Here is a 22,017-nt window from a genome sequence, read left to right on the forward strand (position 1 = left end):
GACTCCTGACTGGTTACTCTTCAGTTAATGAGAAGATTCCCTGAAGAATGAAAATATTCTTAAAACTGAGTAGATCATATTCCTTCTGCTTTGCCTTGAAGGACTTAATATTTTTGGTTCTTTCATCTTAGATAATGCAAATCTTTAAAAATATTACATCCTTTCCTTTCTCCGTAGCATTTAATACACCAGAAGAATACAAACAAAATACCTCAATTTATTCTGTGTCCCAGTCTATCTGTCAGCTCTGGGGTGTTTCTGTGTCAGGAAGCATGAGCATGCAGTGCAGCAGTTCATCGGAGGCAAGTTTTGTAGAGTACTCAGTGCTCTGGTGGAAGTACAGTTCACATCTGGATTCTAGAGATACTTGTACTCACTGAATAGGTAACATACATAGTGCCCTGTACTTCAGTGGTCATCAGTGCTGTAAATCAGGTGCCAGTAACTCCGCAGTGCTTTTTGGTTAGATTTCTTGCTTGCTGAGCCCAGTTCTGTCAGATCTGTGATGCTTTGAGCACCAACAGACCACCAACCTCAGAGCCTTCATTTGTCTGTCTGATGGTTGCATCGTTCCTTTCTGGTCTTGATAGCTGGTCCAGTGTATAGCTGGCACAGCTTCTACTTTCACAGTGGTTTCCATTTTCAGGAAGGCTGCACAAGCAGTTTCTGACCTGATATGTTTGGAATTGTCCCTCTCCTCAGCTAGTATATAGAAACATCTCTGCATATCCACATTTTACTTAGGCATTAGTTCTGACCTCACCTAACCGCATTTTAGAGTTTCTGATTCTGATTTGGCAGTAGTGCACAGCTGTTACTGCTTGCTTCAGAACACTTACACTATCCGTGTTGTCCTCATCCTCACCTAACCTAAAGTTTCCAGTTAGGAATGTTTTTTGTAAACCCAGGGAATTTGGAGTGCTGTGATGAATGACACAGCCAGCCCATCCTGCAGAGGTGAATGCAACCGAGATTGTTCCTCAAACTATATATAATGTGCTAAGTATCTCATTCCAAATGTACTTATAATAAAAGCAGTTTGCTTGGGTAGGTGAAGGAGAAATGATGTTCCCCTTTTATTCTGTCCATCTATTCTGTCCAGTGGGAGGAAATTACCTGCATGATGTAGTCCAAGGGATTGCAGTAAAACTACTCCCATGCTAGCACATGTAGTGCAATTATTCACAGCATTGAAAAGCTGCTTACACTTGTGGGAAAGTAACTCCTAAGGAACTTCAGAAAGAATAAAGTAATTGTTTTGCTATTGTCTCTTGACAATAGCAGTTCTGTATTGGTGCTTCTCATGTGTGAGCACCACAAGCAGTTACCTCCCTGGCTAGCCTCAGATGTAGCATGCCCTGGCTTTCTTTCCAGACAAACATAGCTTGAGTTCCATCTGTTGCTCACTAACAAGTGTGAATTCTAAGAAATACGTGGTTACAGTTTAATATTCAAAGTGTTATGAATAGAAAATAGCAAAAAACTGTGCAAGACTTTGGCACTGGAACACTCTGCTCATTCAGAGGAGTTGCAGCCATATGTACTGGGTATCTGTTCTGAAGAAACCAAACTGACAGGGAGTCACTTTTTAAGAGCCCAATATAAATCCTGTCTAACACCAAGCACCACTTGATTGCTGGGCCAGCATACCTTTGGGGACTAACTAAATTTTTTGAGATATTATTCCAATGCATCAAAAGTAAGCACAGCATGAAGCTTATTTGGAAAGATACTGGGTGTTTGTCTCATCCTATAAAGTTGTATTTCTACAAAATATTGTCCAATTTGTTATTTTTACTAAAAAAATATATGTATATATTTTAATTTTCTAAGAAGAAATTGACTTTTCAGTTCACTAAACATCATAAACTCCGCATAAACTGTATGCGGAGTTGTAGTCTGAAACATAAAAGCACACTTTTTTTTTTTTTTTTTTTTTTTTTTTTTTTTTTTCCTGTATTTATCCTGAAATGCGTGTTAAGGAAATGTCCTTCAAAGCACGTGTAAGCCACTTAGGCAATTGCAGTGCAACTTGATGGAGGTGTGGCTTCCAGTTACCAGTTTAGCGACAGATCAAATGAATCAGATAACATCATTTCTGCTCCTGGTCTCTGAGGGCTGTCAGACTTCTTAAGAACTTTGAAGATAGCTGTGTGAAGAACTTAACTATCTGTATCAGCTGACTTTGTGAAAACACTACAAGTATTTTCTCTCTTGTGTATTGTCAGAACTTTTTAATGAAGTTCTTGGAAAGAAAATTAAAGACATAGCTGATGTAGTTGAAGCGTAGCTACAGTTCTCAGCTCAGTTATTTTAGCCCAACTCCTTAACATTTAATTCATGTTAAATAGTAGCTGGGGTGTTTGAACTTCACAAGGATAAATTATATGAATTAGAATTTGGATAGCCATTGTCCTCAAGCCTTTTACTCTTCTTCTAGATCATCTTACCCTTGTGATGCCAGAAGTCCCTTGGCCTTTATTGCACAGATATTCCCAAAGAACTATGCACTTTATTTATCTGTCAGTGGAAGCCTAGAGGGGTATTGAAAAAGGTTAATGCCACATCTGGTCTCCAGCTTTTTGCTGGTCAACTGATTTAGTTTCACTTGAAACCGCCTGGTTTAAAAAAGAGCAAGTGATTGCACTCTAAGTGCAGTGCATGTAGAAATAGCATACACATGTATTAACATGCAGTGTAGAGAAGTAATAAAAAGCTAAATTTAATAGCTTTTTCAATAATTTTGTTCACAAACAGTTTGAAGATGAAATAAGAAACAGTTCAAAATCAAATTAGCAAGCAGTAGCTGTTTTGTGAAGCATAACAACTTCAAGTTTTCTCTGTAAACTCTTCCAAGTAATGTGTTCTTTAAAAATATTGCACAAAGAGACATGAAGGCTTGATTTGTCATAGTGGAAATGCAGAGCTTTTCCTGGACTCTGATAAATCCTTTCACAGTTAGTTGCAACTTCATTAGATGTTGTGGATTTTCTGAAGAATGAGGTCAAGGTGGCTACTAAGCCTGAAAAAGTGTGTGGTGTAGTTACTGTTTACAGCTGTTTGGATACATTCCCCATGCAGAAATCATTATTTAATTTCATGGCAAAATGACCAGAGCAAAGCTTGATACCTGTCACTGGACTGTTCTATTCTTGTTAAGGTACCTCTTAGGCTTATGTGTCTGCTCACTTCTTTTCCCTTTGCATTAGCAGACTGTGTAGCAATGAGCCTATTTTAAAGTTGGTGATATCACTTCTATTACTGATGCTTCCAGAGGCAAATTATTACCAAAAGTTAATGGTATATAGTATTTGTCAGTCCCACCAAAAATAGGCACTACCTATTTCTTCCCATTCTCCCTGTGCAGAATTGCATTGTAAAGAAGCAGTTTAAGTTCACAGAAGAGAATAAAGTGCTCTGGGAATGTGTGATTCAGGAAAAGAAGTATGTTCAGAACTTAGGGACAGAAGCCAGAAGATGTGATTGCTTCCTATATGATGGTACAGCTGTGCCAGTGCTGCAAAGAATATGTTTATGTGTATGTAGAAGACAAAGCTAATTTTCATACCATGATAAATTTTCAGATGGTACTTAATAGTTGGCTTCCATTACTGATAATGGAAAAAAATACTTTCTTGTTTTTGGATCTCTGTTTCCCATTCTGTCTATGTTAAAAGCAGCAACAGGAGACGAGTAGAAAGCAAGAGAGGCTTCCACTTGATCCAGCATTGGAGCTTTTTCTCTGGCCAAAATGTTTATGAGCAAGGTTGCTGTGTTTCCTGCTTACATGCTGAGCATCTTATTTCCATGAGACCGCTTACATAATGATGCTTATTAAGATGTTACTTCTGATTAGTTTTGTGAAGAGATAGTGCATGTGCATGTAGGAAGCCTGCCATTCTAAAAACACATGAAAAAGTGAAAAATTGTGTGTTAATAAAGAGCTTTGGTGCTTTTTTCAGCATAATGACTGAGGACAGAGCAGAAGAAAACATCCAGCCCATGACATTCTGTATTGTGGTGTTTTGCTAGAAGTAAAGAAATGCAGCAGAAAGTTTTCTTAAGTAGCTTAATAGACTTCTGTTGCTCTAAATGTGACTGTGTTTTGCGCTTATGTTCTTTTCCAAAACAATCCTACAATCTAAAAAACCAAACAAACAAAAAAGAAACAACAATCCCACAACCCAAACTTGATTATGTTATTTAATGATAGGTAGCAACCTGAGCAATCTTTGTTATTTTTGTTCACATACATAAATGTTTATATTTTGTTGCTTATCTGTGAATATAGAACTCTGAATTTTATCGTGTGCGTTAAGAATTTGTACAAGTGTGACTTCTTGTTGTGTACATAGAACTTTGCATCAAATTTCAAATAATCTGTTCTTCATTCCTACTGCTGCAAAATATGTTTGTCTTGTCCTGTGTTTTGGCAAACTGTAAAGACATAGAAGATTTAAAGGACTTGAAAGCATTAAAAGGAAGCTGTTTTCAACAAATCTAGCGTTCATGGACTTTGTAACTTGGTACTAAGTGGAAGACCTTGAAGGGAAAGGAGCCAAATCTTAGTGTGGTCCTAAGAGACCCAAGAGATAATGGAGCGACTTCAATTTGTCATTATTCTTTTATGATCACACGCTGATCTAAAATGTATACGTATTTCTGTATAGTTAGATACAATGCTGGCTTCTACTTTTGGTTTCTTGACCATTCCTAAATATTGTCATTAATGTTTATAATACAGTGGTTTTCCTTGTTGCAGGGGGACTTTTTTTTGTAAGTTAATGTTTATTCAGTTATTGCAGAAGGTAAGAAATGATGAACATAGAGACCTTGCATTAGCAGGGCGTTTCACACAGAAGCCTAACAGCAATGACAGTAACTTGCCCTTCACACGTGTCGATGTTTGCACTCAGTTTTGGAGGCCTTGGTAGACTCGGGTTTCAGCTGGAGTAGGCCTGTTGTATGTGAGCCTCTGCTGCTGAGCAACAGAAATGGCCCCCTGTGCACAGAGGTGTCTGGTGCTTAAGCTGACTTTATTTTGGAAAGGTGGTTCCCACGCTAGTGTTAAAATATTAGATACTTTTCTTTGGTCTATAATGTTGCTTAAAATCTGCTTCTGCTTTGTAAGCACAGGATGAGCAAAATGAACAAAATTCTTCTCATGAAGGTGATGTTCATTAAGGAGTCACTGCTGTGTTAGTCCAGGCTCCAGACATGGCTTTGATTTCTCCGTGTAGACTTCAATCAAAAAAGTGGCTCTTGAGGAGCATAAGAACAACTGTGATTTCCATCTTCCTATTTATTTTAATAATAAATGAAGGAAAAACTTACATAATGTTTCCTTCACATTCTGGAGAATTTTACAACTTATTCCAGAATCGATATATTTGCATGTATTTGTACTTTGATTTTGTGGAAGGTTGATATGAAGGACTGTAAAGATGACCAAATATTTTTCTTTTTTGTGTGTGCTGAGGCTACACAGAGGAACGTCTTAGTTCTTAGACCTTTGAGATCGAGGAAGTGTACAAAGTACCGTAGAAAGTATATTTAAAGTAAATAATAATAAATAAAATAAATAAATAAATCAAATAAAACAGGATGCTAAGGTAGACTCTCTTGCACAACTGCTTCAACTGCTTGAAGCTGCATTATTTCTAAGAAAAGATCTAAGAATATCCAGATGACCCACTAATTTGATTCTCTGCTGTCTCTTAATGCCTTACAACAAGAAAGTCAAGTCCCACATGTTTCCTTCTCAAGGGTGATTGTCAGATTTATCATTGGTGGATAATGATAAGGAAGCATATGGTACCTTACTGATGTTTGCAGTGTACCTACAACCAGCAGAAATGTTTTTGTACTGTACGCTCAATGGTCTGGCTCTTTTTGCAAGAGGAATAAAGCTGTGTGCCATTATTGTTTCTCTTGCATAATGAAAAATAAACGGCACTCAACTATTTTAATTTCATACCTGTCACAAAATAGTGTAATTCCACTTAATTGCATGCAGAATTTTGATAGTCAAGGGACATTTGAAAGTAAAGGGCTTACGTGGTTTCTAGTCTACAACCTATTACCCAGGAAGCTCCTGAAATCTGTTTTGTTGGGAGGTAAGTTGTCAGTAACTCGTCTTTCACTGGGGGCTGCTATTTTCCAGGAAATTGAGAATACATGTAAATTCATAAATGTGTTTCATTTATTCAGGTAAGAAGGGTGATGGTTGCAGAGTTTATAGAGGTGGAAGGCAAGAGTATGTAGGAATCTACTGGCATCATTGGAGAGAGTCCCTGCTTCCATAACCTAATGGCAGGCTGCTTATCTGCAAGGGATGAAGTAAAGGAGGAAACTCCTAGGGCACTGTTTTCATGCTCTTCAGATTTCTGTTGTCTTTTCAATGTGATAAATAAAAATGGTTGTTAGATTTTCCCTACAAATAAAAGTAGGTGAATTCAGGTGAATCGTCAAACACAAAAAAAATCTAATGGTACAGTGGCATGCAGCTGACTGCATTACAATTTAGTTGTGTCAGCATTTTCATCACTAATCAAGTTAGGATTTTTTTTAAACACAGCTGTAAAAATCTGCTTCGTTCTGAAACTTGACAAGATGTTTCTCTGTCTGAGAAGGAGCTTCTTTCTTTTTAAATGGAAATGTGTTTCATTTCTTGATATTCTTTCAGAGTATTCGTGGTTTAGCATCAATGAGAATGCTGAAGTGATTCTCAGGCAGAAGGAAACAGCTCGTGCATGTGTGAAAATACTAATGTACAATGAGATATCTTATATTATCTGCCTGATTAAATTGCCCTTCGTGGTGAGGGGATTGTAATGCTCCACATAGCAAACAAGCTAGTTGCCCAGAGAGATGTAACAGAGGAAGGCAGTGAGCAGGCTCTTCTACAAAACTTGGCCAGTGTGTGCTAATCTTACAGTATTGTGTCAGCTCCTTTGCTAAGCTGATGTCTGGGCTAGATCAGTTTGTGTTACATTGCTCTGAATTGCATGGTGATGTTCAGCTGAATGCAGAGTAGGATTAGGCTGAAAGCCCATTATCTGGCCAGTCCTCAGGGGGCACAACGTGATAGGTTTCCTCCCTTAGCGGGAACTACTTGCCATTCAGAGAAGTGTGAGCATGATTTATGTCAGAGGCGTTTTGTTGTACAGTTTCCAAAGAAAGCAGTGGGAATAGTTCAGATTACTGTCTTTTGTGTCATCAAAAAATAATCTTGGGAATTGATTCTATGCATGTTCCTGTCTACAAATCTGTCTACAAATTCTAGCACCTTGGTCATTGTATAATAGTTACATTGTGCAATTTCAAATGCTTTAACTATGGCATTTCTTAGATTTTTATTTATTTATTTATTTATTTTATAAGAGCATTCAAAAATGGTGTAGTTAAGTGAAATACTGCTTTCCTGAACTTAAAATTTCATCTCATTCTTTGTTCATAGACTCAATGTTAAGTTCTGCCTAACCCTTAGCTGGAGCTCAGACCAAGCTGATGTTAACAGTGAGAGAATTTCTTCACACAGTATCTTCCCTTTATTCCTGATCTGTTCTTTGCAAGAAGTGCACCTCAGCCATCCACTCACAGGACTGTGAAAGAAAAGCATCAGCTTATGTTTACATTCAGCTATCTCAATCTTTCACTGAGCTGCTGTCCAGCAGCTTTATCTGAAGTTGCTCTTTGTACATTTGTCTTTGTCTTGTCCTTCATTCTAGCATGTATCCACTCTGCATGTCAGCTATCCAAATGTGCACACGCATGTTTTTTGTACGTCTAGACAACATTTCACACAACACAGTTGCCTTTACACTTCTCTCCATTTTTGATGCAATGTTATTTCATAGCAGTAGATACTTGGGATGAAAGCTAGCAAAACGTTAAGCTGTCATTGTGTTATCAAGATACTGCTTTCACGAACTGTTAAATTATTAAATCATTTCAAATAGCTACAGTTGAGAAGTACTGGTAATGAATGAGGATCAACATTTCTGAGCATTGATGAATATTTGCATAATTTTTTATACAGCCAGTACTAATTGTGTGATGGGTGTATTATGCCCCCCCCCCCCCCGTTACCAGGTATTCCTGTCATAGCAGTTCATGGCTTCCATAATTCTGCTCATCCAAGTATTCTACTATGCAGTTTTATAGAGACATATTCAAGGCATTGAAAATGTTGTAGTTCTCTCTAAGTACTCAAAACCAGCAGTGCTTGTTGATGTAAAGGATGTTTTGATGATGTGTCTTTGTTGTACTGCTCAAATACAGTGTCAGTTAAAAAAAAAACAAAAAACATCTAGATAGATCTGATCCCTATGCCCATGGTCTGTGAAGATCCAGCAGTGACCACTAGAGCTTGAGTTGGGGTATAACTAGTGATAATACAGTAATCTTTCTTTAAAAAAAATTGTGTGTTAAGACATTTCTTTATTATACACATGTAATATTTACTTGTCTTTTTTGTCATATTCTGATGAAAGCTGTATTAATTATTAGTGTATTCACACTGCTGATTTTGTATAGCTCTTGGTGTCCCTGCTCAGGACATTATTATTAGTCCTGTGAATTAGATGCAAGCTGCTTGCTGTTAACATCTAACATCTTTCTCTCTCTCTCTCTCTCTCTCTCTCTCTCCTGCCCCTTTTTTTTTTTTTTTTTTTTTTAGAGGCCTTTGAGTCCTTCCTGCGCTTGGCTGAAAACCATACAAGATCTCTGTTTGAAGCAGCTTACAGACCTATGGCAAAAGAAGCAGAAGAGCCTGTTAAAGAACTTTTCACAGACATCTCCCTCTACATCCTGGGTGCAGAGACTACAGTGGAAAATGCAGTATTACGTTTTTTTGACAGTCTTTTTCCTTTGGTGTATAGTCGGCTAATAAATCCAGGAATTACTGATCTGTCAGAGGACTATACGGAATGTCTTCGGCTTACGAGGCAAGACATAAATCCTTTTGGACACTATTCTAAAAACATGGTTACAGAGCTGTCAAAATCTCTTTGGGCAAGTAGGATGCTCAGCCAGGCTCTCAATCTGGGCACTGAAGTGATAAATATTACTGAACACGCTGCCCTCACCAAGGAGTGCAGTAGAGCTCTAGTGAGGATGCAGTACTGCCCACATTGCCAGGGCCTGACACTAATCAGACCTTGTGTTGGATACTGTCTGAATGTGATGAGGGGCTGTTTGGCCAGTGTGTCAGAACTGGATATGCAATGGAGGGAGTATATCTCCACACTGGAATATCTGACTAATGAAATGGGTGCCTCACATGATCTGGAAATAGCACTGACGGGAATCTGGAACTCCATCAATGAAGCCATCCTGCACGCACAGTTAAATGGACCACAGCTTTCTGCTACAGTAAGTGCTCAGTGATCACTCCCTACCCCCATCTATAAATTTCATTATTAAATGTTTGAACAAGTTTGTGTTTTCTGTAGATCAGCTTTTGGTTTTCAATCGGATCTTTGTAAACAGTCCATGAAAATATTACGGATAGGGTTTAGTGGAGTCCACACTGAAATAAAAGGAGGGGTGAGGGAGTGGTGGAGGTAGCTCTAGCTTGTCTGCAGTATATTATAATATACTTGATATCAACAGCATATTTTCATACTTAAAAATATTTGATCCTGGAATTCTAGAAACAATGTTCCCCTGGCATGTAAGTATTTGTAATGTATGGAGGCATTCCACAGGCAATAACATAGAGGGTTAAAACAGCGTGTTTCTAAATAAATGCGAAGAAACTTACTTCTTCGTAATTTAACAGTCACTTCTTTTCTGTGCTGATGATTGAGACATCAGGAAGGTAGTAGAAGTCTACAGTGAGTACCCTCCTCCAATGAAAGCTGGAAAAAGCAATAGGAAAGGTACTTATTTGACAGCATTTACATTAGCAGAAGAACAAAATACACTGAAATAATTCCATCTTTTTTAAGTGAGAGATTAAAGAGGATATAACTAGGATGGCAGAATTCTTGTAAATAATAGCATCATCTTGACTGATTGATATTCTCTCAAGATGTTGAAAGTTACAGCAGAAATTATTGAAATGAGTAACGGTGAATCTGATTACATCTCTGTGAAGTTTAGCAATGGCTGTCAAAATGTAGTAGTGTGGCCTTAAGGAGGAGAAAGCCTAATTTAAAACGAGAAATGCAAGTAGATCTCTCTTTCTTAGGGAAGGAATTCTTGCAGAGAACAAATTAGAAGGAAACGCTCAGATCTAAACTTGAATTCCTAGGCTGAACTCGGGTCATCTATTATGTAAGAGGAAAAAAGAGCTGAAAGATTCTGAGCGAAGAGAATATGGCAGGGATGTTTCTGGGATAAGAACATTTTTTACAGAAAATGGCTGTAATTTGTAACCTTCCAAGATACCTAGTGCCACAGCTGCCTTTAATTTAGAAGAGCGGTTGGAAACAGAGTGACTATATATATGCAAATGATGTAAAAAAGTAAATAAATGCCCCCCATTCTTAGTAATCTGATAGAATTTTAACTGTATCATTTGAAGTGATCTTAGTTCATGTCACCTGGGGGTTATGCTTTTACTTTACATCCATGACACTCATATCTGCTATTTTGATAATCAGGGATAAACATGAAATATTAAGAAAAGATTTGTCTACTTTCTTGTCTACTATGCTACTGGCCTTGGAGCTTACATGTGGTGTAGAACAGATCTTGCTCCTGCTAATGTCTTGTTGGGAGCATCATAATGTATGACATAAAGCAGTGTTAAGTCTGGAACGCATAATGGACAATATTCTTACATCTGCTCTCATTTTCCCTATCAGATTAGTTATATGCAAGTCTAGGAAAATGAAAATATATTCTAAATTAATAATACTAGTTTCATCTTAGTATAGATAGATGCCTCTTAAATCATCACACTGCTTCATTATTGATTATGCAGTAGTAATTAGGAATAAACTGAAGCTTCCTGACTACTGGCAGCAAAAATGGTCTGACAGATATTTCCTGCAATACATACAACATGCTACAAAATGCTAAATTGTAATTCTGCATGGCATTTGTAAGCCTCTTCTTATGCTCTTGTTTAGTTTAATTGTGGAGTAAAATGCATACATAATCCAAATGATACCAGATAATTACAGATGAAGTCAATGAGTATATTGCTTCTAGCTGCTTTCAAAGCAGTATTACCTCTGAAGTATTTTTGACAATTTTCTTTGATGGATATCAAAGAATATTCACATCATTTTATTTGACTTTAGTCTTACTCAGTTCCCTTGCTGTAACTTTGAAACATTTTCTTTCTTTCATTCAGAATGCATTCAAAGGTGTTGTTTGAAACTACATTAATTCTTTCCCCTCAAAAAAAAGAAAAAAAAAAGATTGTGTTGGTTTAGGGACTGCTCTGTAGGGTATAAAAGGATGTTTTCTATTTGAAAATGAGAACTGTATAACAGTTCGTTATTCTCAGTCTTTAGCTTTTTCAGATATTGGATTTCTGCAGGGTAAGACTGTGATTTGAAGACAGAGCATGTCCCACTATTTGAGCAAGTGTTTAGTCTGATATTGATTTAAAACTTTACTGAGCTACAGAGGATAATAACCTCTACTTAGAAAATCGAGCCTAATTAAGTTGCATTTCCATCTCTAGAGAAACGGAAAGGAGTTCAATCTCCAGCTTCAGGATTTCTGTCTATGAGATGGCTTCTTGGAATCTGGGCCCCAGTTTTCAATTATAAGATAGTAGCCCTTCAGACTACTCTAAGAAGGTTTTGTACTTCATTTTTTCATTTTTTCATTTTTGTACTTTCATTTTTTCAGAAAACGATGACTTCTCTTTTACCTTCACATAAATGTAGAGATCTTTTCCTGTGCACGTAGTTCAGCTTCTGCAAAAAATGGAAATGTTTTATGTATGTGTTTAGTTTCCATTACAAGTGCTGTAATTGGTTTCATTCAATTATAAATAATCTATGGAAAACTCATTCAGGAAAGCAGAGCCCTCCTAGTAATTTTCATTTTTCCTGAGGCACCTGCCCTTTTGGGAAGTGTTTTTCATTTTTTAGTAGGTAACACAGCTAAAAATTAGAATTTGTTTTTGAGCTTGCTGCCCGCCTGGATGATAATGAAGAATAAGAAGTTACATTGTTTTCTTTCAAATGAGAGAAAGGACTGAAGGAAACCAATAGAGCGCACAGTGTACTTCCCTCAAATGAGGTTCAGTCAATTATTGTAAAATTATATATTAAAAAATCCTATTTATAGGAAGAGTGCATAATTACAAGAGACTAACCTCTGCTCACCTCTTCCATTACAGCAAAGAGAATTGCCCCATTTGCTGGGATAGCATGTGTGAAAGGTCACCTTTAAGATATTAGTAACCTCTCCTCAGATTCCTCCAGCATGTGCCATGCCATTTGTTCAATGATACTGGCTTGCGTCCAGCTTACTTAACCTAATGTGGGCCAGCCATGGTCTGCAGCATCAGCAATCACAATCATTACTTTCTGGCTTGTCTGCTGAAATCTATTTGTCTTTCATATAGGTAGGAGATCTGATTGCTTCTTGGAGCCAGATAGAGACACCAACTTTGTTCTCTCTTCCTTGTCGTTTTTGAGTCTTTCTCCATACTTTTCCTCTTCTGTGTTTTAAAAGTGAATGCTGTTTTCTCATGCAATCAGTCTACTGTATTGCTTTACACCAAACTGTATTTTTGCACCTTTCCTGCTTTTTAATTTTATTTTTTATTTTTTATTCCAAGTAGAAATAAAATATCCTCAATTAAAATGCTCGGGGGAGGAAGATAGACAGTTCTGAAATGTATGCTGGCCTTTAGCACCTGGGGAGGTGTATGTGTTTGCTTATTCATTGTAAACAAAATTCACTCTCCTCTCCTGATAAAATACTGTAGTCTTTAAAATACTTAAATTATAATCACAGAAAATATATATATACATAGTGTAGGTCAGTCCCTGTTGATCAGGAGCATACTGGAAGTGTCTTTGATTAAAGCACTGTATGTGAGGGATGCTCTTGTTCACTAGGTGGACTCCCGTTTTGCTGCTTGTCTATCACAAGTAGTTATCTGTAACAAATACTGTTGGTGCTTGTGCTTCCTTGAATCGAGTCCCAGAAAGGGGGCATTCCTGCTGCTCTTGAGGCACCTAGCAGGTTGAGGGCATACATGGAGGCAGGTAATAGGAACTGAATAACATATGAAGTACAGATGATTTCTGTTGGATCAAAAATGGTTAGAGTCTGTCTGGTTGTGCTAACTAAAAATTTGCACCTCCAGTGATACTGAATGCATCCCAGTTCAGGCTTTGTCTGGAGCATGGTGTTCTTAGACATGAGGAAGAACTTTTTCTCTCAGAGGGTGGTCAGGCATGGAATGGCTGCCCAAGGAGGTGGTGAAGTTGCCATCCCTGGCAGTGTTCAAGTGGTGTCTGGATAAGGAGCTGTGAGATCTGGTTTAGTGCTTGTGGGAGCAGTGGTGATGGGAGGACAGTTGGACCAGATGATTTTACAGGTCGTTTCCAACCTTATGATTCTATGAGATTAGGCTATCTGGGTCTTAGGAATATGCATCAGATCTCTCACCCAATTCTAGATACATAGTGTTTTTACTATAATTTCAGCTCTCTGTGTTACTGGTTCCATTGCTTGTACTGCAGAATATGTGGCTAGTAATTGTCTCTCTATCACACTAAATTGTTCTTCTGCTCCATGCCACATCTGGAATCAAAGCCCTATCAGAGTTGCTCCAATTGGCACCCAGATCCCACTTGAGTCACATGCACATCTAACTTGGTGGGGAGAGAGGGGTCAAAAATGCTTTATACCTGTAGCTGTTTTACTGCTAGCCTTGCCTACTGGAAGGCATCCTGTTGTTGGTCCCAGTCCCACATCTGGCCTTTTGTTACCAGCCGATAGAAAATTCTTAACATCTGTGTTAAACATAGTATGCACAACCACCAGTATTCCAATATACTTAAAACTCTGGTAGCAAAGTTACTGCCTTTGGCACAGGGAATGCTTTTAGTGTGTTAGTAACTGCATTAGGTAGGACTTTTGTCTTACGCAACTAGGCAACACCCAACAATTTGACAGATAATCTAGGTCCCTGTACCTTTTAAAGATTGATGGCCCATACTTTCTCCTGTAAATAGAAGACAAAGAGCCTACTGTGTTGTTTATTGTAGATAGAAATGTGGAGGTTAGCATTAAATCATCAATATAATGCCATACCTTCACATTAAATGCTTTGTCCTAGTTAGCCAGGTCCTGAGCTATTAAGTGATAGCAGTAGGAAGGACTATGCAGATACCACTGTGGAAAGATTCCACAAAGTTCCCTGTCCTCCTACAAAGTAACAGTAATTTAAAATTCTATTATAATTTAGAGTACCACCTATTGCCCTACTTTCCTTGAACTTCCAGAGTAAATGTTTGCCACCACTGATGACAGTACACAAAATTACAGTGTCTCTCTATTGGATATCAAACAGCCATTCTCCACCTACAGAGGAATCACGATGGGAGTCCCCGAAAAAATTCTCTAGTGCATGTTGGAGACCAACTCATGGCACCCTCCTGGCAGCAGTGAGAAACTGGACAAAGTTCAGTATGTCTGTCCTTATTATTTTTTATTTATTCTAGATCTTTAAAAAGAAACATTCCATCTTGGGAAGCTTGTTTTATGTTTTTTTACCACCTTGATGGTGATGGTGGTGCTCAACTGCTTCCTTTACAGTCATTTGTGATTTGTGGTTGGAGATATAATTAGGAGTTGGAAAGGAACTGTAGAAAGAGTAGCAGCTCGTATCCAGAGTCATTTAAAAAAAACACACAGAAAATATAGTTTGACAGTTGGTCTCAGCTGGTTTGTTAATCTCCCATCAGTGGTTTTAAAAATTTTACTGCTTCCGCAAAGCAGGAAGCTTGTAGTCAAGAGGAATATCCACATAACTCTTCTGTCTGCATTTCTGTTGTCTATGCTTTCCTCCTTGAAGCCATTTTTAAATTGATTCCTCTCTGTATTTATATTACATCATTGCTAGTGTTTTGATTTTTAGTATTAAACAAGACAATGATAAAGATGGAACTAAAAATCAGTAGTGTTTTTTTTTGTTGTTGTTTGTTTGTTTCCAGTAATACTTCCTTTTTCCAGAAACTTTGAGTAGACTTTCAGTATCCTTAACATATGGTGCAACTCAGCATATTTTCTTAGCTAACTGGAAGTTGAAAAGATGTGTACCTTTAATTCTGAACAAACGAGGTGTATAGGTACTTCTTAGTTTCAGTTTAAGGGAGGAAAGAGGCATCTGCCTGTGAAATAACATTTGCAGTATATCCTGAAATGCCTACATGGTTGCACTGAGCTTGGACCAGAATCTTCTGAGTGGGGAAGAAATTTGGAAAATAAAATGTAAAGGTTGCCATAACTTTTCTGTTAGAAATTCAGCAATGCGTGGAAGGCTTAGGGAAAGTAATTTTGATGGTCTGATGTCATTAAGAATAGAAAACACAATCTGAGGAGAAACAGAAAAAAGAACTAACAGTGCTTAACTACACTATTAGTGAGATCTGCAGTAAGATAAAACATAAAGCCAAGAAAGAGTAGCCAGCTTTTAGAGCGAACAGTCATGTGGCACTTAGGGACGTGGTTTAGTGAGCGTGGTGGGGATGGGTCAACGGTTGGACCAAGTAGAAAAACTCGTATTGCCTTTTGCATATCTTTTTTTAGAGGACAAGATTTAAAAAAAAGTAACATCCAATAAATTTCTGAAAAGTACATTTTATTTCTTCTTTGCTGTTTCGTTTTGTTAACAAAGATACACCACTGATACTGGATGTAAATATATTCTTAAAATTGCATAATTGATGAAGCAAGGATCCTTGGTCATTGCAGGAGTGGTGAGCTTGCCTCTGTGTGATGCTAAACACTGTATTCAATAGCACAGGTGTATGCTATCATGTGAGCACATTAATGTACACACATACATGCTTTTCTCCTTCATCTAAGTGAAGCTGCATCTGTTTTAGAGTGTAGATAATCAACTCAGTTCTGAAATACTAGTTCATTTAGCAGCTATTTTTTACTAAGAATTACCTTATTGGGTTTCCTATTTTCAGATTTCAGATTTAATTCTTCTTACTAAGGGATTTGTATCTTCATGATGTAAGCCATTTTTCTCAATACAGCTGCTTTGTTACATTTTGTTCACCAAACTGAGGTTCTGATACTTTTCAGCTCCTTTTGGTTCCAGGAGGATTCCTTTCTGTGAATGACAGAGCCAAGGGTAATTGTAATTAAAAAAAAAAAAAAAAAGTCATGACCTATGTAAAATGAATGGACAGAAAGATGCTCATTTTGAGCCCCAAAGCAGCAAGCATGGAAAAGTGTGCCCAACGTCACAGTGTGTGTCCATCCTGTATGGCATTACCCTGCAGCTGTATGAAGAGATGTGGGTACCAAGGTCTGTCTTCTGGCAGGATATGAGCTACAGAATTCAAGTACTACTGAAGCCATAATCATAAACCTGTCAAGGTAACAGTCGTAATTTCACTGAGCACTCTGTGTCTTGCTGGAATATAATGTTGGTGTCAGCACTTCACCATTATTACAGTTGAAAGATGAAGGATGTAAACATGGTGTGAGTCCAAGGTTTTGTTTGAAGCAAAATCAGCTGTTGGGATAATACGGAAATAACGGTACTCAGGATGACAGCTGATGTGCTTAATGTTTCAGCAACAGTTGTGTACACTCTATTCACTGTTTCTACTTTTCTTCCTTCTATTCTGTGCTTCTGTTGTAAGCTTCCAAAGATTGTGTAAATCATCTACTAAAGTGGAATGTTATTTTCTTTTACAGAATCAATGCAAACTACAAACAAAAAATCAGATGCACAGATTTTCTTGTGGGCCTGAAATTCTATATTGCATTGCATTAAATGTAGTTGTGGTGCTTTGGAATCTTGGCACTTTCTGTTTGTTGTGGTTGGTTTTTGGTCTTAGAAATTAACAAGGCATCAATGAAGTTGGTGTGTTGCTGGGTTGGGGTCTAGACCTTGATAAAACTGCAGCTCTAGCTCAAGCTCGACTGCTTGTTATTCATTGTAAGGCTGTGGGAGTGTTAGATGTTTGACAGCATTGAATAGCTTCCAGTCAGCCATACAAACTACCTCCAGTGAAGTGGAAAGGACCACAAAATTGTTTTAGCAACAGCTAATTCTCATGAGTCTTTTAAGGCTTTTTTTCCTTTTTTCCTTTTTTCTTTAACTATTTAGTTGCCAATGGATGACGTGTCAGTTTGAACAGCAAATGTTCCTAGATTGGTTGCATGTTTTACGATCTGGTACGTCAGCTTTTCACTAATTTTGTACTTAGCACAATTTCCCTTTTGGAGGGAAAAAGTATATAATAACAGCATCTTTCTTTGAATTAAAAAAAACCACCAAAACACTGAAATACAAGGAAGCTTTCATGGCGTTGATTGTTAAAAAGCAATTTTTTTAAAGAATAATGTCTAGTCCTATTTTTATCAAGTCTTTTGAGTGTTAATCTACCTGTTGTAAACTGGATTGAGCTTCTTATCCCTGCTCATTGTTTTGCAGTTAAAATGTTGCACAAACATAGTCTTTATTTTACAAACATCTTGTACAACATCTTCATCAATGACCTTGATGAGGGGATAATGGCCACCCTCAGCAAGTTTGCTGATGATATGAAGTTGGGAGGATTGGCTGACACGCCTGAAGGCTGTGCTGCCATTCAGCAAGACCTGGACAGGCTGGAGAGCTGGGCAGAAAAAAACCGGATGAGGTTTAACAAAAGCAAGTGTAGAGTCTTGCATCTGGGGAGGAATAATTCCATGCACCAGTACAGGTTGGGGGATGACCTGCTGGAGGGGAGCCCTGCGGAAAGGGACCTGGATGTCCTTGTGGATGACAGGTTGGCCATGAGCCAGCAGTGTGCCCTTGTGGCCAAAAAGGCCAATGGCTTACTGGGGTGCATTAAAAAGAGCGTGTCCAGCAGGTCGAAGGAGGTGATCCTCCCCCTCTACTCTGCCCTGGTAAGACCTCATCTGGAGCACTGTGTCCAGTTCTGGGCACCCCAGTACGAAAAAGACAAGGATCTCTTGGAAAGAGTCCAGCGGAGGGCCACGAAGATGGTGAAGGGCCTGGAGCATCTCTCCTATGAGGAAAGGCTGAGTGATCTGGGTCTGTTCAGCCTTGAGAAAAGGAGACTGAGAGGGGACCTGAACCAGGTCTATAAATATCTAAGGTGTGGGGGGCAGAATGGCGAGGCCAGACTGTTTTCAGTGGTGAGTGGAGACAGGACAAGGGGAAACGGCTGGAAACTGCAGCATAGGAAGTTCCGCACAAACATGCGCAAGAACTTCTTTACAGTGAGGGTGACGGAGCACTGGAACAGGCTGCCCAGGGAGGTGGTGGAGTCTCCTTCTCTGGAGATGTTCAAGACCTGCCTGGATGCTGACCTGTGCGACCTGCTGTAGGGAACCTGCTTTGGCAGGGGAGTTGGACTCGATGATCTCTGGAGGTCCCTTCCAACCCCTACAATTCTGTGATTCTGTGATTCTGTGAAACAGCTTGTAGACTTATTTTGTCGTCTTAGATCTCCAAGGATGCATGCTAATTCTCCCATCTCTTATTACTTGAAGTCAATTTTTTTTTTCTCCTGAATAGCTTAGATTGCGGATTCAGTGTTTAAAAGAACTTAGTGTGTCCTTACCTTGCAAATGCTTGCTGCTTACTTCATAATGTACTATAGATTGGTCTTGGAGAAACAATCTTCAACTCAAAGTATTTTTAAATAGTTTGGGAGACACTGTGGGAATAACTTTGGAGGAAACCTGAAAAATTTTGGGTTTTGGAATGCAAAGGGAAGATGGAAGGTGTTACAGCTTCATTACAGGGACTTTGAGAACCAAGAACTTGGCTAAAAGCAGTTCAGCAGTTTAGTTTGGTGAGTGCAAGGCTTCACTCTGCTGACAGTAGGTGGTTAAGGAGATGGGAATAACGAGCAGAATGGTTAGCTTAGCAGCCACGGTGCCTCTTGTGAAGAGCTTTCAGTGTCATACACTGGGAAAAATATTTAGTTCAGCTGGGTACAAACTATTCATGTCTTCCTTCCATTAGTGTCTTTTTCCCAAAATGACTTAGGTCATAATCACAGAATTGCAGGACCTCTGGAGCTCCCCCAGCCTAGCTGCTAAAGCAGTTTCCTTATAGCAGGCTGCACAGGAAGGCATCCAGGCAGGTTTGAATATGTCCAGAGGAGCCTCCACCACCACTGTGGGCAGCCTGTGCCAGGGCTCTGACACTCTCATCATTAAGAATTCCTTTCTCACGTTCAGTTGGAACTTCCCTGGTTCTAGTGATAATTGATATAAAATAATCATTGTAAAAACACCAGCTATACTAGAAGGGCGTTAGGCAGCCAGAAACATCAGTACATGGGGCTGCCTGGTGGCACTGAAATTGTCATGTGAAGAAACCCAGGACATTGTTTGGAAAGGGCAAACTCTTGGTGACTCAATGATATACATCTGTAATAAAGTGAGGTGAGTGAGGTGGTGGTTTTATTCATTTATATAAATATTTATATATATTTACTGTGGCTCTCTGAGCTTTTTGTTAATAGTAAAGAAGTTTTATTTTTTATAAGTGTTATCCTTTTTGTCCATCTTTAAAAAATAAATTGCTTCACAGAATTTTTCTCTAGTCTTCTGATGTCTGTGTGATCCAGAGAAGTTGACGCTGTCTACTGCGTGATGTAAGGGGAGATGGAACGACAAATCCTCAATATTGCACTGACTGTACATGCATCTAGAGAAGAGAGCCTGCATTTTTATTTAGGTACTTCAATCCTAGGGAGAGCAACGTGGACTCTTTAAAGCTGCCCCCCTCATAAATAGCAGCCAATCGCTCCCCTCAGCTATTGAAGCAAACAGGGTAAGAGCCTTAAGCAGTCCTTCTTCAGAGGACTCCGTTCAGAACAAAATATGATGTGTGCAAGGAAGATGCATACTTTTTGCTGCCCATGAATTCAAGCTCCCTCAGGTGCCAGTCTGTCTACATCGCTAACTGGAGATACCATAAAAGATTGGGTTTTCAATCAGGATCTGAGCATGTTACAATTGTGCGTGTTTCATCTGAGTTACTCAGTCTCTAGGACTGCTGCCAAAGCTCCTCTTTTACGACGCTAAGTGCCCGTGTTCTTTCTGATTGTAGCAGGGAGTGGTGGCTCCATTCTGTTTCTTTTATGAGTCTCTTCTATCCAAATTTACACCATCCACTGTATACCTTTTCTGGGAGACCACATAGTTTGCATTCTCCTATTAAATATAGGTTTTCTCACATTGCAGTCTTAAAGTTCATGCATTTGTTAGTCATGTAAACATGAATCCTCATATCCTAGGAGCGTCCAGCTGCCATATAGTTCCCTGGAAAGCACTTACTACTGCAGATACTGATGTGGAGGGTGGATAGGAAGGAGCAAAGACTATATTGTATTTTTAAAAATGTTTCTATCGTGCAAATATGAATATTCACATCTCTGGTTTATTCCCAAGGGAAAGTGTGCAGAGTCATAAAGATACGAACATGTAGGCATGTTGCAAGCAGTGCAGAATGTTGCATTGCACGCCTCAGGTTAGGCTACAGCGGTCATACAGCAGCACCCCACCCAGAAGCCAGCTGAAGTTGCATGTGATCAGAAGCATGATGTTCTGTAATGCTTGCCTCGCGTGTAACACGTGAGTGTTTGGTGTTGGGATTTCTGTTGTTACTTAGGGTACTGCAGCACAGTGCATGAAACTGTGTGCACCATAGGTCTGAATGGGCTTCCTGGGAGCCCTGGGCAGTCTGCAGAGATGTGAGAAGAGGAGAGTCAGGGCTGCTGCTGGAAAGATGGGCATGAGGCCCTTGAGCCTGGGCTTGGAAAGTCTTACTACCTTGTCTGGCAGGAGGCAATGGGAAAATGGCATGTATGGCAAGCCAGTCAGAGGAGCATTTGGTTAATGAAGAAGGAACTGGGATGTTGCCATCCATCAGTGTGCCCCTGCTGAATGCTCAGCAGCAGTCAAAGATGTGCACACTTGTAGTTTGCCCATCTGTCCTTTACAAGAAGGTATCCATGCATGAAGTAACCCTTATGGCTTAGCCTTTCCGCTAAAGGCTTCATTAATAAGATGGTTTGATTTGAATTGCTGATATTACTCCACTATATGGAGTATGCCATTAGTTCTCTTTTTTATCATTTGCTATATCATTTTAATTTCATGATTTTTAAAAATATGCTGTTGTTTCCTTTTGTGGACGCAACAGGTCTCACTTAAGTGCAAAATATCACTTGGATCTGACTGCATTTTTATAAAGCACGAACTTAATCACAGTTGGAGTGGGACAAGTGCCTGGGGGAGAAGTTTATTGAACAAGTGCCTGGGGGAGAAGTTTAGTGAAAGGAAAAGAGAATGAATAAAAATAATAGGAAGAGATTTAGAGGAGTAGAGAGGCAAAGCAATGAGAAAGGTATGTAAGAAATTGAGACAGAAGACGTAGAAAATAGCTAGAAAAATAATTATGGTAAAATTATTTGAAGCCCCTATATGCCTGGTTGTAGGGCAGCCCTTACTGCACCAGGTTCACTGAGGAGTACAGCTGTTGATCATGTTGAAGGTGCACTGGGAATGCTGTAGGCCATCTTTTCAAGAGCTTTGTCAATAAACGACTACCAACATCAGCTGCAGGATTGAAGTAGAAACCAAAGCAGCAACTGGTTGATTTCTGGTTGACAAGTTGTTTCTTGTTATGCTTTCATGCATCAGGAAAATTCACCTTGAACTTTGCAGCTGAAAGGTGATGCTTGGATTTTCCTCTCAGGACTCAGCATAATGATGAAATTCCTCCTTGATGTGTGATGGCCATACATCTGGTCACACATGAGGCAGTACTGAACTTGTTTGGTGTGGAACAGGCTGTGTTTGGCCTGGGGGACCACG

At 39.0% G+C, this 22,017-nt stretch overlaps 1 protein-coding gene across 4 annotated transcripts in view; it reads left to right on the forward strand.

The window, feature by feature from the left end:
* The window catches only part of LOC128082687 (glypican-5-like), a 366,543-nt gene that overhangs the window by 81,723 nt on the left and 262,803 nt on the right, over positions 1-22,017 (forward strand). For all 4 annotated transcript variants that reach the window (XM_052687115.1, XM_052687116.1, XM_052687113.1 and 1 more), the window contains exon 3: positions 8,681-9,375. In XM_052687115.1, the coding sequence (XP_052543075.1) occupies positions 8,681-9,375 (695 nt within the window). The remainder of the gene's footprint in view (positions 1-8,680; positions 9,376-22,017) is intronic.

This window comes from Tympanuchus pallidicinctus, unplaced genomic scaffold (genome assembly GCF_026119805.1).
Source record: "Tympanuchus pallidicinctus isolate F22 unplaced genomic scaffold, pur_lepc_1.0 scaffold22, whole genome shotgun sequence".
NCBI lineage: Eukaryota > Metazoa > Chordata > Aves > Galliformes > Phasianidae > Tympanuchus > Tympanuchus pallidicinctus.